Source organism: Lynx rufus, unplaced genomic scaffold, assembly GCF_022079265.1.
Source record: "Lynx rufus isolate CCGP_SWC_20201006 ecotype Redwood Valley unplaced genomic scaffold, mLynRuf1.p SCAF_8, whole genome shotgun sequence".
NCBI lineage: Eukaryota > Metazoa > Chordata > Mammalia > Carnivora > Felidae > Lynx > Lynx rufus.
Window position 1 is genome coordinate 118,132,391 of NW_025814896.1, and position 26,071 is coordinate 118,158,461.

The 26,071-nt window shown below is 54.1% G+C and overlaps 1 protein-coding gene across 2 annotated transcripts; it reads right to left on the reverse strand.

Annotated features, from left to right (window-relative positions):
• Window positions 1-296: 296 nt before the first annotated feature.
• On the reverse strand, window positions 297-24,089 carry FOSL2 (FOS like 2, AP-1 transcription factor subunit). 2 transcript variants are annotated; one of them, XM_047069726.1, is made up of 4 exons: window positions 23,141-24,089; window positions 13,063-13,314; window positions 7,508-7,615; window positions 297-5,083 (listed from the first exon to the last, which is right to left on the reverse strand). In XM_047069726.1, the coding sequence occupies exons 1-4, from the start codon at window positions 23,237-23,239 to the stop codon at window positions 4,565-4,567; spliced, it is 978 nt and encodes a 325-aa protein (XP_046925682.1). In that variant the 5' UTR covers window positions 23,240-24,089; the 3' UTR covers window positions 297-4,564. The 2 variants fall into 2 exon arrangements, with proteins under 2 accessions (XP_046925682.1, XP_046925683.1); XM_047069727.1 differs by lacking the exon at window positions 23,141-24,089 and adding an exon at window positions 21,177-23,134.
• Window positions 24,090-26,071: the final 1,982 nt, after the last annotated feature.

The window sequence follows — 26,071 nt, forward strand, 5'->3', positions numbered from 1 at the left end:
GAAAAGAAAAACAAAAGAAAAAGAAAAAGAAAAAAAAAAAAGGATGCTCAGAAAGGTAATTAAATTCCCCATAGAGCTATGACTCTTGTACAACCTGTTTCCTCCAGGATCTTATAGCAGACTTTACTCCACATCATTGACAGATCTCAAATACAGATGCACGAAATTTATGGTTTTCCACTATATACCAAAATACGATATATACATCTCTCGCTGCAGAAAAGACACCCTGACACCTATTCTTTATACAAAGGCAAATATTTTCTTCCTCGATATCAAGTAACCACAAACTAAAATAAATGGAATAAACGTTTAATCACACAGAGAAAATAATTTTTGAGGAACGTCGTATTCTCTTACAATATAGACTTCTTGGTGACCACTGTCCCCAGAGGAATGACCATCCGTCTTTAAGAACAGAACCTTTTTATACAGTTTATACAGCACATGTCACAAGTCATTTTAGAAACAAAAAAAAAAAGCATCATTAGCCTAAATTTAAAAACAAAAATGAAGAAAGAGAGGGAGAGAGGAACTGAGTACTTTAATGCTGTTTCTATTCAGGCTTGGTACAACACAAAGATGTAAACATTTTAAATAAATAATAAAATAAATGTCAATTTCTTCTCCCCCTCCCCTTCCCATGCCCCGCTCAAATTGACCCAGCCTTTCCTGAACACATCAGCACTGGCCAATTAAAACCCTCTGTTAATGTATGGCCCAAACACTAGAAGCATGAGATGTCAAATTAGTAGTGGGATGACTGAGTTTTCTTTTTAAAAGCTGCAGGAGGCACACTTGGAAATGTAGGCACGCACGCACATGTGCACGTGCACACACACACACACACACACACACACCCAACCTGTCAATAAATAGTGAGATGCTGGCTTTTAAGATAAATGCCAAGAAGACTCAACAAGCAGAAAGTAGCAAGACCCTTTTACTTAAGTTTTTAAAGGAAGTTACACACATCACGTATCCTATTGGTCCACAAATTCTAGAAGGACTCAGGTTACCCCTCCAACCATCTGAGGAGTGCAAAGGAGCACATGACAAGGGAGAGGGAAAAGAAGTTTGGAGGTGGGAGGGTACCGTGGGGGATGGGTCTTTGAGAACAAACCTCCGACTGAGGGCAACCTTGCCTGAGATCTTTGAAGACGGACCTTCTCACCTCTAAGTGTTTTTGTTTATCCATTACTTGGGGGCCTTTAACAGGGGATACCCTCGCCCCTTAGTCTCATCCTAAAGAGGGTATATTTATAAAAGTGCCTAATACAGTGCCTGGCACATAGTAGGTGCTTATTCTTTTCCTTCTTCGGGGGGCTGTGTGATATCTGATCAGGAAAGGAGATCAACCTGAAAGGTAAACATGAGATTGCAGGAACATTTGTTGGTCCATCAAGGGGAGAAAAGTTCCATTGCCTATGGCGTCGAGCCCTCCCTTAGACTCAGAGCCCAGTGGGAGCAGAGAAGAGACTCTTGTCCCCAAAGCCTGAGGAAAGGAAGCCATAGCCTCTGATGGCTCCTGGCCGAGATGCTTGTGTGACTGGCCGGTGGGCGCACCTGGCCTTTCTCACAGGCAGAACAATGATGTCTTTCTGCAAACTTCCCCACGAAAGCTCTGCGTGCAGCTGGCCCCGGCTATTTCCTAAGCTTCACCTGGGATCTCCTCTCTTTCCTGTGTCAGCAGCTGTGTCCCTCCACTCAGCCAGGAAGAGGACGGATCCCAGAGAGGCCAGCCAGGTGGCCACGAGGACCGTGTGTTTCACACTAGCCTGTCGAGGCGCGCCTGCCCTATGCCGTCCCAGAGCTGCCTGCAGCCCAACTGGAGTCCACACCAGCTGCCTCGCGGCTGGGGACACAGGGGAGGCCCAGCAGTTCCCAGCTTAAGCACCAAGGCGCCCCCACTGCAGCTGTTCCTTTAGTCGGAGCCACGGGAGGAGAAAGCAGGCCTGGAGTCCGGTGATTCTGGAACAATGGGGTGTGTGCAGGAACTTCAAGAACAAGCCAGAAGAAGCCTCAGCTAACTGAGGATATGCTCATGAGTTAGGTGTGAATGGTCAGCCTTCCCCCAAATAACCTCTGGCTTTGGGGAAGCCAAACCACCTCCAAGAACGAAGCCGGGGGTCCTGAATGGGAACGCAGCTTAGAGGCCTCTAAAGCCCTGTGAGGTGGTGGTTTTTCCCTTCTGCTGGTCCCAAAGCCAACACAGCTTGAAATCTGTACTAAGGCCAAACGCTATCCCAGGAATGTCCCGCCTGGCCCCAAGTCACAGATTACGGCCTGCCTTGGGATCAGTGCTGTGCAAAGGGGGGCACAAAGGGACTTTCAGAAATAAAACACCAAAAAGCAGCTTCATTTAGGAAATATATATAATATATGTATATTATATATATATATATATATATATATATGCAAAAAGAAGCAAATAGCTCCCAATTGGCCACAAATACCACTTGAGATGATTAAGCCCTTCAGAGCAGAGCGCACCCCAGTTTTCTTTGCCCACCTCCTGCGTTTCCAGGCTGACTGCTATTTCTTTGGTTAATCCAAAGCCAGAAACTCAATTGCCCAATCTAATGCCCCGCCCAGAACCTCTGGGAAATCGGGAGGGCAGCATCATAGCCAAGGAATGTGGGAAATAACATTTTTAAGGTTTTTGGGGGGAAAAAAAATCCTTTTTCTTTTAAACTCCATTCTCTGCATGGCTTATCCTTCCCCACATCACTTCCAGTCAGAGCGGGCTGCATGTTTTAAGCATTTGGCGGCTCCATTCTGCGTGTCCCATTTTAGTGCACAGAGGAGGGTCAGGGGCATTAAGTCAGGACCCGCCCTCGAGGCCTGGGTGTGTGAAAGGAACAAGTGAGCTAATGTGTCACAGCTCTCTCTCTCTCTCTCTCTCTCCCGAGACTAACCTTGAAATTTAACCCCCACTGGGTTTGATTTAAATAATATCTATATAATTTTAAATTATCATACAATGATCTCTAGAGCGGAATCACAACAGTGGGGTCTCCCCCAAAGCACTAGCCCAGCAGAGGCCAATTCTAGAAGATCAGCCAGAGCTTTGCCTGAGGGAGAAAAAGGCTCAGAGGGGTGGGAGGCAGGGCCCTCGCTCAGCTGTGCTCTTGCAAGAGGCCAGGAGGACCCCCGGCCCCCACGCCCCGCCCCCTGCAGTGGGAAGCAATACACCTCATCTCTGATTTCAGCAGCCCCCAGGAAGGGCATGAAAGCCCCAAGCCTTAGCAACAGCTCTGGGCCAGAGGTCCACAGCTGGCTGGCTGGACCTGAGGAGCACACTGGGAGGACACGGTGTGGAAGGGAGAAAGCACTCCATCAGGTAGCAGATGATGACCACAGAGGGCAGAAAAGGCCTGACATCTCACTGAGAGGCGAATCCCACTCTGCCTCCCCTGCTTCCTCCCCGACCTTTCCCTTCACAGCAAAGGTGCCTTCAAGGCTTGGGGAGGTGCCCTCCCCCTCCCCGCCCCGGGCAGCAATCTGGGGAGGGCCCAGGCCCACGCTCATTAAATTTCTGTGGGTGGCGTCACCCTGAGAGCCAGACCGGGGATGGCAGAGCCAATAGAGACTTGGGAGTGCTGTGCGGTTCCTAGGGAGGGACACCTCCCTGGTCTAGTAGAAGGGTCCAGGGGCAGGATGGCGAGGCAGTAATTACAGGAGACGTCCTGCTCAAGACACCAGGTCAAGGGAAGCTGGCTGGGACACACCTGTGTGGCTTGTTGGCACTATTCCTGGCCTGGTAATTAGGCATTTGGCAAACCCAACCTGTGCCCCGGCTGTCTCACTCACACCCTGTCTTCTGGCCAAGCCGCTCCTCCAAAAGTTGTCTCCAAGGATGGGCAGGAAGGGTCCTCCAGGCCTCCCAGTGATGGCAGTATCTCCTTGAGAGCTCAGGGAGCCCTGCTGGTGGTTCTGGAGATGGTGGTGGACCGGGGAGTGTCAAGGGAGGGAAGGTTCTGTATTGCACATTGACTGTCCCCTTCTGGACAAGTCGGCCCCAGCAGAAGAGTCAGTCACCTGCTGCCCCATCTCCAGAAATGAAGAGCTTTAATATTCAGACCACCCCGATGAAATGTCATGGCAACTTTGGTAAAAACCAAGAGGAAGTAAAATCGACACTGGGGAGAGGAAGGGGCGAATAGAGGGAAGGTGAAACCAAAAGGCACTGAGCATGCTTGGTGGGGCGGGGAAGGACACCATCACTCCAGAGACAGATCGTAACAAAGGGACAGGAAGGGTCCACACCAGCTTCAGGCTCTTCAGAAGCCAGAGAGATGCCTGAGTCCACTGAACCAAGTTCTCCAAGGCTTTTCAAGACACAGGATTCACTTTGCAAGATGAACGAGGGAGGAGGTCCCGTGAGTTCTAAGAGATCACCAAAAGTCCTCAACACCTCACCACCAAATCCCACCTGGGTGTCCCCAGAGCCGGGAAGCTCTCTTCTCTGGTAGGGTCCCCCTCTTGCCCTCACGGCCCCGGAGTGCTTGAAGGTGCTGGTCCCTGGGAAGGAGGCAGTGACGAGGACCCCCTGGGAGCTGGGTTACAGAGCCAGCAGAGTGGGGGAGTTCAAGGAGTCTGATGACTGGTCCCCACTGCTACTGCTTCTGCGGTGTGCCTTGGAGCAGGACTCGGAGGGTGACGCAGGCGACTCCTGCTCCAGGACGCTGGGGTAGGTGAAGACGAGGTTCGAGGTGCCCGGAGTGATGGCAGGCGTGGAGGTCACCACGATGGGGGTGTGCAGGGGCTCCTCCCCGTAGAAGCCCCCAGCAATGCTGATGGGCTTGATGACAGAGCGCTGGCCCTTGTCCAGCCCGGCCGATGAGGATGAGGGGCTGTCCTCTTCCAGGGGCTCCTGCTTCACCACGACGGCACCCACTCCGCCGCCTCCACCGCGCAGGGGCTGGAGCCCAGAGGCTGGGGGGGATCGGCGCTCCTCGGGGCTGATCTTGCACACGGGCCCGTGGGCCACTAACATGAACTCCAGCTTTTCCTTCTCCTTCTGCAGCTCAGCGATCTCCTTCTGCAGGCCTGACTTCTCCTCCTCCAGCTCCTCTGTCTCCTGCAGGGGGAAGAGAGGTGTGTGAGGGATAGGAGCCTGCCGGGGAGACCTGCTTGGGGTGGGGGTGGGGTTGGCTTCCAATCCAGGTGAGAAGAGGAAAACCAGAGCTGTCCCCAGAGGACCAACTGTGAAAGCAGCCCGCTCACACCCCTGGCCACGGACCCCACTGGCTCTGAGTCACCTGGTGGCTCAAGATTCCTTTTATGTCCAAAGCTCCTGAGAAAGGAGGAAAGTAGGCTCGGAGGAAGGCTGAAATGACACCACGACCGAGGGCTTACTTTGTGCCAGGCACTGCAGATCAATCCTCCAGGAGATTTCTAAAGCAGGCATCATCAATCACCTCACTTTGCAGATGAGGAAACTGAGATTCAGAGAGGTCTTGTCATTTGCCCAGTGTCACAGAGCAAGCAGGTTACAGGGTAGCCCAGACTTGACCCTGATGTATCTACTCCAGAGTCCATATGCTACCAGGCTCTACTGCCCCCCTGCCAGGACTGCAGTTTCCCAGGAGGGGGGAACAGTGAGGTCTGGAGGGGAAGGGAGAGCAGCATGCAGTTCCCTGCACCGCAACCCCCCCCCGCCAGTCCTTCTCATACCCCTTCACCCCTGCCCAGCCTGCCTGTGGATGCATAAACACTAAACTCCACGCTGCACACACAAGCTTTGGACACTGCCAGCCTGGCAGGAAGTTCTCCATTAGTCCCCGCTAAATCGTCACCGCCCCACTTCCCTTTTTTACTCTAATTTCTGAAGCACGTGCTTCGGGACTCACAGAACCCTGGGAGAATATTCCGTTCAGTCCCCGTGCTTTAACAGATGAGGAACCTGACAGCCTGAGCAGGCGAGGAGGGTGGCAGGGTCCCGTGGCGAGGAGCTCGGCCCCCTCCCTTTGGTACAAAGCCAGAGAAGCAGCAAAGCACATGGAAGGAGCAGGTATGAAAGGTGAAAAGGCGTGTGTCACGGCCTCCTCCCCACTTTTCCCCTAACACAGATTCCCGTTCAAGAATGAGATGATGTGGGCCAGAGCTTCGCTGAGCAGAGTACAGCATATTCCACAGTGAAAAAAAGTTTCCATCTGTCTCAAGGGTCTGACGAACGTCATGAGCTTATGAGAGGTTTCCTGTGGAGGATGTGGCTCAGGGGCCTGGGTGGCTGGGGTGGGTGGGGCGGCGGGGGAGTAGGGTGTGAGGCTTCTGGGGGAGGGAGGGAGGGGAGGAAAGCAGGCGGCCCGGGGGAGGAGGGGCTATTCTGGGGCTAGTGGTAGGGAGCACCCAGGGTAGACTCAAGAGGACCTGGCCCCTTAGAAGGTTAGTGGTAGGGAGGACTCTCCTGGGGGAGTCTACCCAGGGAGTACTGATCACTAAGGGATCTCTTCACCTAGTGACGGAGAGCTCCCGGTCTCCCTCCCGATGCTCACACACACCTCCACGGGACATCACTACAGGCTACGTGGAATTCACACAGTACACATTCAATCCCCAAGAGCTCTCACTCTTGGACAAAGGGGACCTGAAGCAGGTGGATGGTACCTGGGAGCATTCGAGAACGTCATGGGATGTGTAAGGTAATTTGTGATTTCCAGAGCCCGTCCCTGGCTGGTCATTGTTAAGGACTGCCAACAGTCTCCCTCTAACATTCTGCTCAGGAGAGTTAGTCCTGACTTTGGGCTTCCTCCACATGCCATTCAGCGCATCTTGCAGGGCTAGGCTCTGGAGGGAGTTACGTGACGTCGGTCAGGTCAGGCTTTTGAGAGGGAAGGGCAGGGCCACAGCCCCCAGGTGTGGGCAATTAGGCAGCAGGGGAGAGTGACTCACAGGGCAGAATGAGGTACCAAGGTGACAGCTTCAGGCTCATAGCAGAGATTAGGAATCCTCCTGCCCACGAAGGATACGAGAAAACCCCAACACAGTACGACTCAGCTGGCACACGACCATCTCCATGAGACGCAGAGAGCTTCGAGACCCCCTCAGACTGCAGTCTCCCCCTGTCCACACCAGCTAGCTTGGATCATTCCTGCTGGTGGTAGGCATGGGGGCGGCTGGAAGGCTGGGAAGTAGCCCCAGAGGGGGCAGGTCTGGGCCTGCGAGGGCTCTCAGGGCCTAGCAATACCAACACTCTGTGCCATCCCTCACCCAGGGGCCCCAGCAGGTCTGAGAGCAGCTGACGCACAGGTGTTAGGTCCCTGCAGGCTGTTGAACTCCCTCTCTGGGCCCAGGCTGGTGCCAAAGGCGAGCACTCTCCCCCAATCTCTACTTTAATCAGGGCAATGCTAAACCTATGTGCTCAAAGGAAGGAATGTTTCTGTCTGCACTGACTCATCTATACAGGCCACTGGTGGGCAAGGAGAGGGTGGGAGGCCAGGAGGCCTGCGGCCCTAGCACGTGCCCACCCAGAAGGGCCCCCGGCCCCTGCGGAGCTCCTTACCGCCTGCAGCTTCTCCGTCAGCTCCCGGCGTCGGTTTCTGCACTTGGCTGCAGCCAGCTTGTTCCTCTCCCTTCGGATTCGACGTTTCTCCTCCTCTTCCGGGGACAGCTAGAGGCCAAGGTCAAGGATCATGATTAGGTTTGGGTAAATGGCTCCCCAGCTTTGTTTCCTAACTACATTTTAAGAAACTCTTCTGGGATGGGTATGGGGGGAAGGGAGAGAGGCGAGAGGAGTGTGGTTGGGCTCAGCAATTCTAGAATATGCGCTCCCTGCTGTGGCCACCCGGGAGGGCACTTAGAGCTGAGCCCACCCTGGAAAGTGACAGTCCCAGGTTTGAGGGGGAGAACAGGGCAGCAACGTGTCAAGGACTCAACAGCCCAGACAAGATGGTAGCATTTATCATGTCAGCCCTGATCCAGGGCTAAGGCCAGAGAGGAGAAGCTGGGGTTGCTCCTCCCAGAGTCCCTTCATACCAGCCAGGCCTGGCCCCACCCACTTACACAGCTTCTCCCAAACCCTGGCCAATTACTCCTCCCCACCACTCTGCCTACTCTGCAAGCCTCATTATCCCCATTTGGTTAAGTAGCTCGGACCAGAGTAAGAACCACTGGCGGGGGGGGGGGGGGGGGGGGGGAGGGGGGAGGGGGCTGGGGGGGATGTTCTATTGCCAGAAGGTGGGCCATGGATACCACCCGGCTTCCAATTCCTCTACCAGCCCCAGCGTGCCAGTGGCTCACAGTTCAACCTGGAGGGCTCACTAGTGTGCCCGGCACAATGCTAGGCTGGACAGGACAGGCAAAAAGGAGAAGGGACCCCCCAGGCACATTAAATCCTGCTGCCCACCACCCGCATTCATTCAACAAATGAGAACCTTCCATGTGCCGGGCGTGGTTTGAGAGGTTGGAGATTTATCAGAAAACGAAATGAACAAAAATCCCTCCGCAGAGCGTTTCATCTAGCTTCTTGCAAGGAGGCTGGTTGGGGGCCTGTGACTCATGCCCCCCTGGGCAAGAACTCTGCTCCACTACATAGGGCTGAGACTCTGTTTACATACAGCCCTTCCTGTGACCCCAGTGCTCCTCAGTGCAGGCAGAGGTGACAGGAGGAGCCGAAAGTAATTTTGGGCCAAGGCCGAAAGTAATTCCGAAAGAAAGACCATTCTGCGCAGTTCTCAGACACTGATAGCACACCTACTACGTGCCAAGCTCAGTACTGAAGGCTTAGAAGATTCTTAGAGGAGTAAGATCTGGGTCCTACCCTAAGGGACAACATGGGAAAAAAGCCGAAGCCACTTTTGGAGGGGTGAGAGAAACTGTCCCCACTGAGAGAGGGAGGGAGTCACGGACCTGACTGGGCCCAGGTCAGAGTCCCCAGGGCTCCCCACAACCCTGCAGGTCTGTTGCTGTGATATCCTGAACAGCAAAGCAGGGCACAGCATCGGAGAGGACAATCCCATCTCTGTCTACACTGAGGTAACCCTATGGGCCCAACCAAGGTGCCAGAGCCCCACATCAAATTCTCCAAGCGTTGGCACGAAAACGTGCCAGTCAACTCCTTGGACATGAAGTCCCTCTGAGGCATCAGGCCACCTGAGCACAGAGAGGCTCGTCACACCTTCTCAACTTTCAAATCCACTGCCCACCCTCCAGCAGTCAAGGTGTGTGGCTCAGGGGGGAGGCAGGAAGCCTGGCACGCTAGGGAGACCTACCAGCCTCCTGGCACCTCAGATCTCCCAGGGCTTCGGCTGAGCCCCGCCTCGTCCTGCATCTGTCCCGGGGACCTCCTTCACACCCGGGATATCCTCCTCATGTTCCTTCACCTCCTCCACGACCTCACCTCAAGCGATTAAGAACCAGACCCAGCTCCCCTCCCGCATCAGCCCCACCCTCATTGTGCCTCTGCCCCCTGCAGTGGTCTCCAGGTGGGACACAGAGAGCACAGGGTCTGCCTCTGGGAGTCCCCAGGCCCCTTCCAAAGACCTGGTCTCAGGGTCCCATACCTCGTCCCACCTCCACCTCCGTCCTCAAGCCCTGTCTTCAGCCCCGGCTTCTGAAATCCTCTGCCTCCCCTAGAGAGCCAAAGGCTCCACATTCTCTCTTCTGAGAGGTCTAAGGCAGACTGGAAGCAAAACACGGATATGGGGGCGCCCGGGTGGCTCAGTCGGTTAAGCATCCGACTCTTGGTTTCAGCTCAGGTCATGATCTCCCAGTTGGTGAGTTGGAGCCCCGAGTCGGGCTCTGTGCTGTTGGTGCAGAGCCTGCTTAGGATTCTCCCTCTCACCCTCTCTCTGGCCCTCCCCCGCTCATGCTGTCTCTCTAAATAAATAAACTTAAAAAAAAAAAAAAAACACAAAACCCTGATATGACATTTCTGTGTTGCCATGGACAAATCACCAAACCTTCTAAGCCTCAGATTTCCCATTTAGAAAATGGAATTATTGGGGCCTGCCCTGCCTTCCAAAAAGTTTCTGTGGTGATCAGATGAAGACTCTGTGTGAGGGGCGCCTGGGTGGCTCAGTCAGTTAAGGGTCGGACTTCGACTCAGGTCACACGGTTCGTGGGTTTGAGCCCTGTGTTGGGCTCTGTGCTGACAGCTCAGAGCCTGGAGCCTGTCTTTGGATTCTGTGTCTCCCTCTCTCTCTGTCCCTTCCCTACTCGTGCTCTGTCTCTCTCTCTCTATCTCTCTCTCTCTCAAAAATAAATAAAAACAAAAAAGAATTAAAAACAAACAAAAAGATTCAGTGTGAGGGCCCTCTCTAACCTAGAAAGTGCTAGAAAGAAGATGGAATTCCGAGGTTCCTCTCTGAAGCTTTTTCTGAGCCCTGGAAGAATCCAGATGAACCAGAGATCCACAGTGCACAAACCTGGCACCTTGGCCCTGTGTGGGGACTGGCTGCCCAGCTGAGGTCATGAGGCCACTTGGCTGCGGCTCTGAATACTTGCTGCTTCTAAACTTGTCTCAACCTGAGCCCAGCAGAGTTACCGAGGGCCTGCTGGCCCCGCCGCAGCCCTGCGTTCAGGATTCATCACGCAAAGGGCTACCGGGCTCCCCCTGAGGCCCAGATAAGGCCTTCATCCCTCACTGACGAGGGGCAGAAAAGATGAAGACCTTGTTGTGGTACATTTCAGCCTCCCTCCCCCTTTGGCTGCTTCCGGACCGCTTTTGGCCTCCTGATTAGCCCAGAAGTCTCTCCGCTATCTGTAAGGTATGGGGCAACATGGGGGAGCTGTCAGCATAGGAAGTGTTCAGGGGTGGTGACTTCAACGCGGTTAAAGCTTGAGTGTGTCAGCACCACCAAGTTCCCACCCACAAGCCACACACCCTCTGCTCCCGGCCTCCTCGGGTCACTGCCACTGGCCTAAGAGGCAGCCTCTGGGCAGGCTTGGAGCAGGGCAGTGAGGCACCATGTTGGCTCTGGGTCACAGACTCCTCCCCCTGGGGGAAGTCAGGAAGGAGGAAATCAGCTTCGGAGAAAAGACCCTAGGGCTAGGAACCCAAAGAGCCACGGTTCTAGGATGCTACTCCCCAGGCTTCCTCCAAGCTGCCAGATGATTGTCTGAATTCCTAACTGATGTGGGACAAAATGCTCCTGGCTCTCTCCCTCCCTCGCTGAAAAGGAAGGAAATCCTCCAGACAGATTGTCCTAAAGGCATGCCTAGGGTAGTGCGGTGGGAAAACCACAGGGCTGAAGGTCAAAGGAGGTAGATTCCAGTCCTGGCTCTGCCACTAACTCACTTTAGTGAGAGGAGACAGGCCCCTTCTCCTTTCTGGACTTCTGTTTCCTCATCTGTAAAATGGGGACAGAGGGGAAACTGGAAAAGCTGGTCTCCAAAGTCCCTTCCAGATAGAAGCTTCTAAATTTAGTGTGGGTGAGGCCCAGAAAAGAAGGAAGAGTGCTCAGCACATCTTGCTTTGTGTCCTGCTAGTTCAGGAATCCCTCGCAAGACCAGCTCTTACTTCGGGGTCACTTACATAAGGGGGGGATCCGACTCATCGGTGACTAGAAAGCTTGACACCTTGGGCTCCTGAAGGAAGCGTATTTCATAAAGGACATTATGATCACTGCTACTGCAGTATCTACAATTACGGAAAGCAACAGTGAGGGGGATATTGGCCATCTGCCCCCACAGCAACGGAGAGCTGCATCTATTACAGTGTCTATTACTCTCCATGTCGCCCTGGGCTGACTCCTACCATTAGCAGAACAAACCAGCATGTAGTGGGCGCAAGGCCCCGCTTTGTCCTCAGAGGAACAGAGAGCCCGTGAATGCTTCCAGTGTCTCGGAGTGGCGACCCTTGTAATTCTAAGTACCCTGGGGACTGCTGGAACTGGATCCATGATTATCCACAGGGCACCATGTTTGAAGGTCCTTGTATTGGAACACTGTGGACCTGGGGTCTCAGAGTGGAGGTGGACAGTGGTGGAAATGGATAGGATTGATCCTCCAGGCTGATATCTCATTTGAAAAAGGGATTTCACCGCTAAAGTATCCTCCCTTCCCTGGATCCATGGTGGCATGGTATTGGTAAGAGAGCACTGCACAGGGAATCCAGGGAATGGGTTCCTGTCCAGACTTCCCTATTCTCTTGCCAAATGGCCCCAGGCATGTTTGTCTGAGGCTTCGGTTGTGTCATCTGTGAAGGGGGACCGATGGGGCTCTTGGAAGGCTCACTCCCTCTTTTTATGCACGATTCTGACCTCTCTTTGGGGAATCGGGGGGCCCATCACTACCCTGGTTCACTATTGATACGGACGACATGCCTTTTCGGTATGGGTAGATGGTGTCTAGAGAGCACGGGCCCGACACTTTCTGGTGTCCCTCCCTGCCAGGCTGACTCCTTCTCAAAGCTGAACCCTTTGAGAATAAAAAAAGCTGATGCCTGACTTCCTCCCCTCACACGCAGTCAGCTAAAGCAGCTGAGCGAACCCCAAAGACCCCAGCGTCCCTGTGCTTCTGGGACGGGGATTCCAGGCACCCGAAATGGGCTCCTGCTGCGAGCCGGAGGCCCCGGACACCGAGTGGGCCTGGAGGGCGACCCTGCAGGTCAGCTGAGTGTTTCACCTGCCACAGACCCTAGGGGACGATCAAGGGCTAATCCAAAAAAAGCTCCCGGCCAGAGTTTCGTTGGCTGCTTGTCCTGTGGCTTCGCTGCCAAGGATCAGGGAAGGACACCACTGTAGGCAGGTCCTAACAGTCCTTCCCATTTGCCGATACCTTACCACATGCAATGTGTTTTCACAATTGTGATCTCATTTGCATGGCAACAAGTCCTGGCTGGCAGGTACCATGATCCCCATTTTGCAACTGAAGAAACGGAGACTCGGAGATTCTAAGGGACATGAGCAAGATGACAGAGCCGGGCCTGACTCCCCGGCCCCCAGCTCTGCTTCCAATGGGGAGGGTCGCGCGCTCCCGGTCCCCAGCTCCGTCTTCTCCCCAGTGCTCGCTCCCAGACCACTCCCCCAGCTCCCCACCATTCCACAGAAAAACACTGTGCGTTTTGAGGCCCGGAAAGCCACTGACGAGGCTCCTTTACACTGATCTGAGCCGTACCTGCTCATCTCTCCTCCTGCGGCCCACGGTGGTGCCAATGGTCTTGATCACGCCAGGTCTCGGGAGCGCCATGTGCCCAGGGACGGAGGCCAGGCCCGGCAGGGGGCTGTAGGGGTGCGAGCGGGGGTACGGGTTGGACATGGAGGTGATCACTGTGGGCTGTACCATCCACTGCAGGTCCTGGCTGGTGGTGATGGCGTTGATGGTGGGGATGAAGGCGCTGCCTGAGCCAGGCATATCTACCCGGAACTTCTGAAATGAGGAAAAAACAGTATTGAGCCAACAGGTGCATAATGGAACAGGACAAGCGGAGCCAGGAGGCGAAGCAGAGTCAGTGCTTGGGGGGGCCGAGGTCGGAACACTGGGTGGGCTTCCCTGGACACCCAACAACCCAAGAATCAGTGGGATCTTAACTACTCCTGAGGCCCCACGTCAGATCCGCTCCCCGGAGATCCTGGCAACTCGCTCCCCAGGTGGCTCGTAAGGGTGTGGTCATACCCCAAATGACTTAAAGGACAGATGCGGCCCCTAGCCACTCAACACTCAGCAGGCTAGCTCTGCCTGCACCTGCAGGAGCGCAGGCCTCCTACCCGGCCTCACGAGCCTCTGGGTCACCTCCAATTAGTCCCCAGGGTACTGGGGCTCGGGACCCTCTGAGGACATTGGCTCACCCACGGGTTGGGTGGGTGGGGGGGCAACAAAGATCACCAGGAAACTTATTGTGCCTGCTTTTGTTACTTTTTGAATAGGTTCAGGATGGGGCTGTGACCCCATCAGGGTGAGACCAGGTCCAGGAAAAGGTGTCCTCCAACTAATGAGACTGAAAAGTGGTAGCATCTGTGGCCAGACCTTCCTTCTCCTCGCCCTTAACCGCCATCTTGCTTGGGGCAGACACACTGCGTCTCTCCCTACCTACCTACATATCTATCTGTGTTCATGTTTGTGTCTGTGGGAAACTCTTGTGCTGCTAGCTCAGCGTTTTCTCCCTGTCTCTTAATTCATGCCCAGACCAAGTTGCAGAACTCTCTGGAACGTGCTGCAGGAAGCATCCTATTTAGAATATAAGATGATGACAGAGTACAAACACTAAAATGGGTCAAGCTCCTCTTTCTTCAGAGCGACTACTAGAAAGTGAGGGGAGAAAGGAAGGGCCTCCCTGTCCCCGCACCCCACGGCTTCCAGCTCCTCAGGGGAAATCTCCCCTAATGAAGCCGTCATCCTCGGGTGACCCCCATCTCCACACAAAGGAGTTCTGCAGCTCCTTCCTTCCCTAATCTGGTGGGTGACGAGATGAAAGCAATAAGAGCACCTGCTGAGCACTTACTAAACGACAGGCACCATGGTAGTGTTTGACCTAAATTATCTCCTTCATTCTCCCTCTGAGGTAAGAACGACCATTATCTCCACTTTAGAGGCAGAAATTTAGGCTTAGAGAGATTGAGTAACTTATCCAAGGCCACATGGCTCATACGCAGGGGGGTCAGGATTCAAAGAGGCTCTCAAACACGGTGCTACGCAAGCTTCGGTGGTGTTGCTTTTTTCTTCCTTGAAATCCAGACCTAAGTGCCGTAGCCACCCCTGCTGCCCTCAGGGTGTCAGCTCATCCCTGTCGACCGCCCCTCTCACCCAGGAGGCCCCACAGGTCCGATCCCAGATGAAATCGTGCTATCGCTGGCACAGGTGCTATAGCTTCCCTTCCTATCTTGGCCTGGTCAGACCAACCAGGAGTACAAGTATTAGCAGCAATGGCGGCTGCCACCACCGTTGCCTTTGTCCCCGGTGATGACACCTGGGTTCCTGTTATGCAAATAAGTGGAGCTTAGAGCACCTCACTGTAACTGGGGGAGCTGGGGACCCCTCCTTGCTCACTCCCCTGCCGGCTGCCTGACCCCAGTCTGGGTGGTGGCACGTCTCTGCCTCCCTTCCCAGACTGCCCTGGGGACCCGGGGCAAGGGCGTTTTGTGAAGACAGCATGACCCAGCACGATGGATTCTGGGATTGGGCGAGGAGAGCCCCAGTGGGATGGATCGTGAGACTCGGTGAAGTTACCAGTGGATTCTGGGATGCTACGAGAAGAGCTGTCCAGTACAATGGATTCTGAGTCACCTTGGAAGGCAAAGACGATTTGGCTTTTTATCAGGAGCTGCCTGAGCTGGGTGTGCGTGTGTGTGTGTGTGCGTGCGTGTGTGTGTGTGTGAAGGAAGGAAGGATGCAGTGAACAAGGAAGACTCCAAGTGGGAAATGATCTTCAAGGAGAAGAAAATGGACAACTCAGCTGGGCCTCTGAGGAGGCAGAGGATGGAGAACGCGTGCGCGTGGCTGAGCGTGCGCAGAGGCACGCAAGGCCCAGACAGCTACGCTTCTCTTGGGCTGCTGGAGGGGAGCTGGGGGGGGTTGCGGGGAGAGAGGAAGGTGGTGGCAGGTGGCAGGAAACCCTCCACCTGGAGCCAGGAGGCCCGGATGGACACCTTCGCGAAATCACTGAGGACTTAGTTCTCCTGTCTGTGAAGAAGAATCTGAACACCAAACTCGCAAATCACTGTCACGATTAAACAAGTAGCTCCTTAGAATCGCTGGCTATAAAAGGCACTCCGGTGGTTCTCCACCGAGGCTGCGCGTTAGCACATTCTGGGGAGCTTTCTAAAAACACCAAGGCCGGAGCCAGCCTCGCCATTAGGGTTCTAAAATAACACGTCCGGGGTGGGGTTCTGATAAGGTGTTTTTTTTTTAAATGCCTGGGGAGATTCTAACGTGCAGCCAGGGTGGAGAACCGCCGCTCTGAACCAATGGAAGGCGGCATCGTCATCAGGAGCAGCTCCGCCGCCGCGGTCACACATCACCACGGTGCCCGTGCACTCTGCTTGGGGCGGCTCCGGGAAAGACGGCCAGCTTCCCACTCCTGGGAGGCACCCGGCATTTTTATTCCATGTCTCTCTTCAGGTCAGGTTCTGGGTCTGAAGGGCACCTGAGGCATCCAGCATGATGCTTCGATGGGACCCTCCACCTCTGTGAGGGAACTGTCAGCTTCTCCTTCTGGACGGCATCCAAGAAATCCACTCCTCATTCCAACAGACAAACAAAAAGCTCCTCTCTCAGCCCATGGGAAGCAAGCAAAAACCCTAAAGCACAGCTCGGAGACTGAGACTCCTTGGGAGTAAGTGGACGACTCTCAGCCCCTCTGGGGGCTCTCGGTCCCCTCGCTCTGGTTCAACAGAATGTGCTCCCCGGCCAACAACCAGATTGCTTGCAGCAATGGCTTGGTCTAGACAAAACAAGACAGCCATAAAAACAAGGCACTAGGTAATGACTGCCTCGAAACGCATGTACAACTTGTTTCAGAGGGAGGGAAAGCCATCTGGATAACACACTGGCCCTAGGAAAACAATGTCCCGTCCCCACAGGGGACTGGGGCTGTGATAAAGAAGGCTTTTGTCTCCTAGAGGAGCCTCTCTGAGACACTCACACAAGTTTAAATGGGTTCTGGCCGATGTGACTTGTCTCAGCTCCAAAGGTATTACTCAGAAAGCTACACCGGAGTAGGAGAGATGAGGTGAGGCTAGGGGGTCCGTGGTCCCAGCAGTCAGCCTGACAGTCTTCTCTGCCAGCAGACCCGACCATCAGTCAAACATCGTGTTGGGGATAAGTCATGGTGCTCTCTGGAAGGGTTAATACTGAGCAGAAACCAACACGGGGTTTCCCAGCTGTGAGCACTGGAACACCACGAGCCTTGCTGCAGCACCAAGCGTGTGCTGGGAGGCGTGGGGGATACAGCAGGGAACCCAGGACGTCACTTGAGTCCCCGGGGGGGGGGGGGCTCTCCAGCCCCCTTGGGAGCTCCTCCTCCAGGGACGGGATCAAAGATGCTGGACGGCTGTGTGGCATTCCAGCCTGGCAAAGCCTCCAGATGCTTTATTTGACTGTGTCATCCTGTTGACTTCTGGGTGGGCAAGAATGCCTATAAAAGGACAAACTGCCCCCACCGACCTCCTAGAGCACAGTCTGACGAACGTTTGCTGTAAAAGGCCAGATAGTAAATATTTTAGGCTTTGTGGGTCATGCGGTCTCTGTCGCAACTACTCAACTCTGCCATTATAGCGTGGAAGCAGTCACAGACGATATGTAAACAAATAGGTGCGCCCATGTTCCATTAAACCTTATTTACAAAGACACGTGGGTCATAGTTTGGCGCCCCCTGTTCTAGAGGCCCATCCCCTCTCCAAATGCTCGGGGTGGGGGGGGGGGAATAAAGAGAGGGAACAAAAAAAGCCAAACACAATTAGAACTCTTCCTTTAACCCAGGGAGTCTCACTCAGACCCTGAAGCTGGAGTTCGAGCCCTTACAAGATTTGTTGTGTGTCTCTGGCGTCATAAAGACCCTTCTTTATCCCGAAGCACCTATATTTAAGGATGCCACGGGGCTGTTCAGTCCCGCTCCCACAGCCTGTTTAAGAAAGACAGGTCAGAACACAGCGCCCTACGGCCACCAAGCTTCGTCGGGTCAGAGGGGTCCCTGCAGCCTAGCACTTTCTGATTTGGGAAAATGACCTTCCTGAATTTTACAGCTAGGCCTTGGATTCAGAAATGAGGGTCAAGAGCAGTCTAGGATCTAGGAAGCACAAGGGTCTAGGAAGCAGGGTGTGGATTCCCATTTTCCTGAAGACACGGATGGGGTTGAGCTTATCTCAGAAACTCCTGAGCTGGGCACAAAGGGCATTTGAGACGGAAGTCAGGGGCGGTGTTGTCGGCCAGGTATTCCACCATCACATTGATTCTCAACTGGGCCCCCAACCACTCAAGCCACGAAGCCCGTGAATACCTGTGACCTGTCTCAGCAGGCAGACAGGTAGGACTGTGCATACCTGGAAATGGACTGGGTTCTTTCTCTTAAGAACCACCCTCCCCCTTTTTCTTTTCTTTACATCCCCAGCATGGGAAAAGAAAAATTCCAAAATCTCCAGAGACTGGCTCAGGGGAAGAGGACAGAGTGAGGGCAAATGTTACCTCATACACCCCACAGCACAACTGAGGTCCAGCTGGACCCAAATGCTCTCTATTTTTATTAAACGTGTCATTTTCTCCAAAGCCTTCTATATGGAATTCAATCAATCTTCACAGATTCTGCATTTGGTATCACTTTGACCTTTCCTCTCTGAAGAAAGCCATTTGTGTCACGATGGAAATGGTTGCTAATAACTCATGATTTCCCCACATTTTACATGAACACTCTCTCAGGTGATTTGCCTCCCGTCAGCTTCCTCTCTTTCCCAGGCTCGCTCAAAGGAACCACACTCTCCCCTTCCTCCTCTGAACTGCCAGGGTGAAGCAAACAAGGGAGAGAAGAAAAACAAGGGACAGGAGAAAGCGACTGATGCCGAGTTACCTGTCAGCGTCCCCAGTTTCTTTCCTCCCAGGGCCCTTCTGGCCAGAACCCCCCACTCCAAAGCACCGGGTGAGGGTGGGAAGGGTAATGCCCACTATTCCACGTACCCCTTCTGCACTCAGTGGAAGGGCATGGCATCTGATATTCCCTTTAACTCCAGCAGGGTGAGTATGGCCAAGTCACTGCCAGTGAGATGGTGCTGGGCAAGAGAACGCATATCTTCTCTTTTTGGCCCAGTGAGTTGAAGAGGGATAGAGTTACCAAGTGGGGTTTGGAACAGATCTATTTGCCTCAATCAAAGCAGCTGCCGTCATGTTGAAATGCTGTGGCCATCAAAAGATACCACATGCAACATGGATGAGACATGTCCACAAAGTAATGATGCTATTTTTTTTCTTTCTTTCAACAAATAGACCACAAAGTTAGCTTCCTGAGTTCTCAAAAACCAACACCTTATTCCTGTTTAATAGAGGGGAGGAAAATCTAAAGTGATAGATGGCCAAAGTGCCTACTTTGGTGTGCCCTCTCGTGGTGCCTGCTCTCACAGGAAGACTCTTGAGATCAAGATCGAGACAACTCTGGGTCGTACTGTGCTTTGGACCCAGCTGGATCACCCAACCTTCTATGTCAGACTTGATTCCTTACATGTCACATCTTTTGCTAACTTCCAAATATCAAGCTCACCCTCAAAGGACAAAGATTTGTTAGCAGGGAGGGTTTTCAAAAGGATTTGCTGAAGGCAATTCCAAAAGAGGGGCATTGTAAAACGTGAGTCTAAGAGCCATGGCACTCAAAGAAGTATTTAGTCTCCTCAGTGAATAATTATGAAGGGGACCACAGGGATTTGGATGTGTGCTTCTGGTGTGTTTGCATCAAGATACAAACGAAAAAAAGAAAATGAGGCCCCTAACTTTACACTCACTTTGAATAATAAGGCAGGCAGAAATAAAGTAATGGCAATGCACTCAGGGGCCTGGACAGAAAAATTCAGCTACCCTCTCAGACAATACATGACTGCTATTTCACCCCGTTCGCTTTGATGAAAAACTGACGCTGACTTCCACCATCAAGAATCAGTAGAACAGACAAATTCCTGGGATAACATTTCGTTTGATCCTAATCTACAACATCTACAAGATCAAAGACAAAGGGGGGGGGCACCAAACCCTTCATATATACACCTCCCACCTTCCAGCCAATTCTGAAGACCACCTCCCCCCCAAAAAATTCCCAGTGTCCTGATACAAACACAGCAAGAAAACACGCCGTGGGAATTTGAAGACATTGTTCCTGGTTACCCAAAAGATCAGACAAACATCAAGACAGGGAAAGAAAAAAATGCACTCCTTTTTCAACCAGGTTTTATTTAGAACAAAACAAAATTTCTTAAGAAAACTGCATGTCAAAGTCAGGCAGTTCCTAGTTAACCGCTTTTAAATATATGGCATTTATTTGTCCTGAATTAAAAAGAAAAAAATCCTAAGAATTCCGAAAACTCACCAAGTTAACACTGTCTGGGGCTGGAAAAATACATTCCCCAGACAGTTCTTCTAAGAATGTCCCGTAGGGGGCAGTAGAGAGGTGTGATTGGGACTGACTTGGGAATCACAGTCATTTCTGGTAAAAGTTCTTTGATGTGAGGAATGTCCCAGCCTGGTACAGTTGGCAAAAGTTCACTCCGGGGAATTTTGTGTGTGTGCATGTGTGCGTGTATGTGTGTCTGTCTGTCTGTCTCTTGGGAAAGGGCGGTTGCCAAAGAAGAGAGCAAGTCTGGTATTCCTTGATTCCAAAGAGGAACTGTCCCTCTTGGTTTATTTTCACGTTATCTGAGGAACAGACAAATGGCAGCCTTGGAAAAGTCCTAGATCTTGTTTTTGTTTTGTTTTTTTTTTTTTTCATTAAAAGGGGGCCCAGCTGATGAAAACAAGTTATGAAATGACCTATGTTTGTGTAACTGGCTGGTTGCGTAATGCTCAGGTCCTGAAACCGTAATAGTCGAGCAGCCAGGCAGGGCATATATCTGGGAGGTGTTTTCCTAGGAAAGTTAAGGGAGAGAGAAAACAACAACAATAAAAAGAAAAGGCCAGGAGGGGGAGGCGTGTGCAACTATTATTGACAAAACAAAATCACCAATGTTTTGAGATTAAAACTATAACTGGAACAGGAAATATTTTTCATGCTTCGAGTTCCTGTCATATACACGAAGAGTGGTTTTAACAAAGAATTATCTGCCCCCCCACCCCTCTGAAGTCCCTGGAACTCATGGCCATGTGTTAAAATCAAGCTTTATGAAGCCAGAGATAAGGTTCTGGGTTGAAAAGACAGCAACAAACTTATCAGGAATATTAGACCCCACAAGCAGAGCAGGAAAAAATAATATTCACTTGCCCAAAGGAAAACCAGAGAACCCTCTTCTACTGAGTGGTCTACTGAGATACCACAAAGGAGGAAGACCCCACTAAATGCCAGGAAAGCCTCCCCATAAAGGAAGCTGAGGGAAATAAAGTGATTACAAGTTGTATCTGGTATGTAATAAAGTTACCTTGAGCCCGTAGGGTCATAGCACAGACTTGTGAAGTAACAAAAGCCTCTCAAGTCAGTCCTGAGGACCACAGAACAGCTTTGCTCCAAGCTGGAGAGATGATGGAAAAACCTCCCCCCTCCACAAGACCCCTCTCTCCCCCCCTCCCCCCAGAGGTGGACAGGCTGAAAGACTTGTCCAAAGCGGCATTACCTTGCCAATCCCTCTGGTTTGAAAGGCACTTCACTCAAGCTGCTGGGCCAAACAGGCAGGCGTATATGCGAGAACCCATGCACTAGTTATTACTAATTGCAAAATTCTCATGTGTTACAGCATGCTAGGAATTAGCCAACAGCTGCTTTTTGCTTCAGTAATGAGGCCCCATTACACCCTGCCGGACCGAGTTCTCTTCCTTCTTCCTCGCACTGGTTTCCTGTCTGATTTTCTTCCAAAACAGGGAATTGCCTCTGCTCACATCCTGGGCTCAAAGCCCTAGTGACACAGATTATTCAATCGGGGCACTGATGTCCGGTCTGACTTCCCATTCAGGCCCCAGGGTCTGAGCAAAGCCAGGCGGCGAGACTGTAATATTGCGGCGATGACTGTCACAAAAACAGCAGCAAGAGGAACAGACAAGATATCAAAAGACCTCTTTGGGATTCCGGGAGGAGGAGAGGGATGTTTTGACGTTTGTTGAATTAAAGAGTGAGGCAATGGGCATATACGGCTCCAAACCGTGGCTTAATGCTATTTGGATTCAATAAAAACCACCACTGGGAAGGGAAAGCAAACAAAATCACCTTTGGGACAAGACTGAAAACTCATCGCCTTGGTGCTCATTATTAAAGGTGCACTGAATGTGCCCTCAATGCACAGACTAGGTCTTCTTCAGCCGGTGCTTAGGGAGACACCAGGGGAGATAGAGGAAAGACACAGAAAAGCCATTTGGGGGACTCACCAAGTATTGGGAATCACTTTGGAACAAGGTATCCCTCTTCAGATCCGAAAGAGAGCCATGTTTCCATTTTATTTTCTGGCAGGGTCCACCCCTCCCAGGAGCCAACCCCAGCCCCTCCTGGCTGGCTGGCTTCTGGAGGCCAAGGCCACTGCCTTACCGGACCAACTCTTGGCTGCAGCCAACTTGGCTAGAGACTCCACAGATCCTGAGGGAGATGGGCTTCAGGTAGTAGTGGCCTTGTTTGTTAAGCCAGCTCCCTCTGAAGCCTGGGGGTGGGCTGGGGGGGGGGAGTGGCTGCTGCCCAGTGCAGGCACCCCACTGGCACCCCCACCCCAGCAGCACCTTTCTGGTATTTATAGACACAGATCGCAGGCACAATCCTTCCAGCGCAAACCAGTCCGGCTGCTTTAGAAACAAGTTGTTTTTCCTCTTCCAGAACCACCCAAGAGCCTAAGCAAGGCCTCTTCTTCCCCCACCCCCACTTTTCTCTGCAGGCGTCCTTGCCCCAGGTACCCTCCCAGACCCTCAAGGCGCCCCTTCTGGTGGCAGTACAAGCTCCTTCTCTGACCCGAACAGAAGATGGATGGGCACGGGGGCACAAAGGCGCAGGCCCGGAGCCTATCAAGGCTGACCTCCTCCTTCCTGACCTTCGCACCCTATTCCCAGGGCGACAACCCTCGCTCTCACTCTGGATTACTTGAAGGAGCCCAACCATGTTTCCGAATCCCCAACCTCTTTCAGAAATTAAGACTGATGGGGAGCAGGGGCAGAGAGGGAGAGGGCTTTCCCACAGCAAGAGTCCTTGGATGTCGGGAGGGGCCAGTGAGTGCAAAGATTTTTTTTTTTTTTTTTTTTTTTTTACCCACCACGGAGAAGTGAAGGGGGAGAGGGGAACGATTTCTGGGAGAGGAGTTAACAGGCTCCCGGGAAGGAAGGCTGCAATTCCAGGAGCTCGTCTGGATAAGGTGTAGCGTGAGGGAAAAGGTTGGCCGGCTCTTCAAGCCCACTCCCCGCTCCAGTTTTGTTTGTTGGTTTGTTTTTTAAGTGATGGGGGGGAACGGTGGGCGGACAACACGAAAATCCAGAACCTACAACGGTGACCCCGCAGGAATTTTCTCGCCAAGCCAAAAATGGGAAAAGAAAGCAAAAGAGGCAGTGGCGGAGAGAGGAGGGCGGGGGTCCACCCGCGCCGCCAGGTGCACCCAGGGCCCGCACCTACCTGCTGGCCGCCGCCGCTGGTGTAGGACTCGGCGTGCGCAGGTGAGCCGCTGCTGCCCCGGGACGAGGTGTCAAAGTTCCCGGGATAATCCTGGTACATGATCCGCGGTGGGGGCCCGAGAGGAAACAGGGTGTTTTTCTTCCCCCGCCCTCGCCGCGGCCGCGCACCGGCTGCTGCGCGCTCGCTCCCTGCCGGCCGCGCCTCGGGCTCTAATCTTCACTCCCGGGCTTCTCCCCGACGGTGGCGGGCGCGGACGGGGGGCGGCGACAGCCCGGGGACGGTGCCTCCCGAGCGCCTCGCGCCGCACTTCTTTCCTGCTCTGCGAGCGCCGCGGGACCGGCGGGCCACCCAGTCCCTCCCTCTAAAAGTCCGCGCGTCCCTCTGTCCCTCCCCTGCGCGCGCCCTCCCGCTCCCGCGCGCAGCCGGAGCCCGGCCGGGACGGCTGGCCGGGTCAAAAACTGGAAATTAAAAAAGAGCAGGAGCCCGGCGGGTCACGCCTGCCAGGTCCGGGGGCCCCCCGATTTCAGACAGGGCGAAAAAGGCGAAAAGAAAAGACTGCCGGCTGGGAGAAACTTCTATTTCCTCCTTTTAGAAAAGGAGCTGAGAATAAACTTCCTGTGGTCGACTCGCCGCCGGAGTTTCGGAGCGGCTCGGACACTTGCCGGGAGAAAGCAGCCTGCGCCCGGGGGAGGGGGGGGGCCCGTGGGGCTCCAGCTGAGCCGGCGCTGAGAGGGACGCAGCCCCGCTGCTCTTGCCGCCGCTCCGGCGCCCGACTGCACCCCTTCCCCGGCGCCCGCTCCCGGACGGGCCGCCTCGCCCGGCCGCGCCTCTCTCCCTCTCTCCCGGGCCCGCCGAGCGCCGCTCACTTGCTCGTCGCTTCGCTCGGAGCCCCTGCGCTCTGCCCGAGATGAGTCACTACAATGGCACGAGTTCAACTCCACTCTTTATTCTCCAGCCCCTGTACCATGTGGATTCACTCACGTCAACCCCAGACTCCACCTTGCGGGGAGGAGCGCACGGGGAGGCGGGGGGAGGAGGAGGAGGAGGAGGGGGAGGAGGAGGAGGAGGGGGAGGAGGAGGAGGAGGGGGAGGAGGAGGAAGAGGCGCGGGAGGAGGCGGGCACAGCGCTCCCCTCGGTGCCCAGGCTCCCGGCGGCGCTGACGCCAGCCGCACTCCCCGCGCGGGGAAGAAAGGCGGTGGCTGGGCAGGAGCGGACCGCGGGCGCTGCTTGGGGGCGCCGAGGCGGCCCTGGCCCTGGCCTTTCTCTACCCCCGCGCACCCCCGAGCCCAGCGCCCTTGGTCTGTTCCATTGGCGCACGTTGCCAAAGATGGTCATTTGCGTTAGAGGACGCGAGTGCGGGTTCCCTCGCTTTCGGGTGACGTGGAGGGAGAGGGATTCCCTCGCTGGCTCCCGAGCGCGCCGCGGCCTCCTCCCTCCACCGCCCGGGGAAGGGGCGCGGGGCGGGGCCCCGGAGAGCGGCCGCTCGGGCCTCGGCGCCGGGTTTTACAAAATAATCACAGCCTGAAGAGCGAGACGGGCGGTTCAGTGCGGCGCCACCGCGAGGCCGGGAGCCGGGCGCGCAGAGCCGCTCTCAGGGAGGGCGCGGCCAAGCGCGGTCGTCGGCGCCCTCCGCGGCGCCGCCCGGTGCAGCGGGAGTCCTGGGCGCGCGGGGTGCCCGCGCCGCCCTGCGGCCAGGCCTTGGCGGGGCGCGGCGCCGCCCAGCGGGGCAGACCTGCCTATTTTTCCCGGCCTGGCTGGCTGCCCACTGCTTCCCCCCACCCCCAATACGCTTCTTGGTTTTTGTTTGTTTGTTTGTTTGTTTTGGGGGGGGTTCGGCCCTACAATTAATCTGTTAGGGGTAACCCTGAAGACAAAAAATTAACCAGTCAGGACATTCCGGCCGCCCTCCGTGCGGGACAATTAGGATGCATCTAATAGTAATAGGGCGTTAGAAGCAAACTCGACTGTTAAGAATTTTTTAAAAAACAGAGAGGGAGGGAAGACCGGGCGAGGGTGTGCCCCAACCAAGTCTTCAGCTGTTTTGGAGGGAAGTTCGGGGAGCAAGGAGTCTGTACTCCTGGGTCTTCCCGCCTCGCCCGGGGTAAAGAGCACAGACCTCGGAGTACGAACGCCAGGCTGTGCTATTTACGAGCTGTAAGACTTTGGGCGAGTCCCTTAACCATTCTGGGCTTCGGTTTCTTCCTATAAAATGAAGGGGTTGGGACGGATGACCTTCTAAGGCCCTTGCCAGCTCTGGTACTTCAATTGTTGTGCAAAGACGATCCGGAGGAGCACTGTACTAGGAGTCAAGGAACTTGGGTTCTGGTCCAGGCTCTGCTTTAGTCTCGGTTTGCCCAACTTTTAAGCGGCACCATCTGTACCCGCACAGGGTCCTTGTGAGGACCCAACGGGAAGCTATGTGAAGGCTGCGTACGCTGTGAAGCGCTGTGCGTTGCAACACGTCACAGATCCGGTCCTCAGTTTCCTTATCTGTAAAGTGGGGGGAGTTGCTAGGAAAGAAAAATAGAGCTGGGAACTCAAAGCTTTCCCGGGGCACTATATAAAGCGCTGGCGTTTCCGGGACGGCTGGCGGCATCTGGCCGCCCCAATGGCCCCAAGATACGGTAATCCCAAACAATACTCGGGGTCATTGTTTACAGCTATAAAACACATTCTGTCCTGAGCTCCATCCCCAAGGACGCGCGCAGCGAGGCGAGGCGGGCCCGACCCCTCGCACCTCCGCCGCCGCCCTCCGGGCAGAGTCCTTAACTCCGCCGGCCCCGGCGAGGTGTGCGGCCGGCGGATGTGCACCCAGGCCGCCGGGGACTGGGGATTTTTGTTTTGTTGTTGTTTCATCCCTGAGTCCTGTCTGCCTGGGTGTTTACGTGCCTCTCCCAGCAGGACTGAGTAAATGCAGTTCTTTGACGCAA

What these genes read in the sequence shown, in the direction of transcription:
- FOSL2 (XM_047069726.1), bottom strand. Translation starts at nt 23,239, where the DNA reads ATGTACCAGGATTATCCCGGGAACTTTGACACCTCGTCCCGGGGCAGC. An exon ending in GCAGGAGGAGAGATGAGCAG is followed by an intron (nt 7,616 to 13,062) that starts GTACGGCTCAGA and finishes CTTGGCCTCTAG; the next exon opens with CTGTCCCCGGAAGAGGAGGA. An exon ending in TGACGGAGAAGCTGCAGGCG is followed by an intron (nt 5,084 to 7,507) that starts GTAAGGAGCTCC and finishes TTCCCCCTGCAG; the next exon opens with GAGACAGAGGAGCTGGAGGA.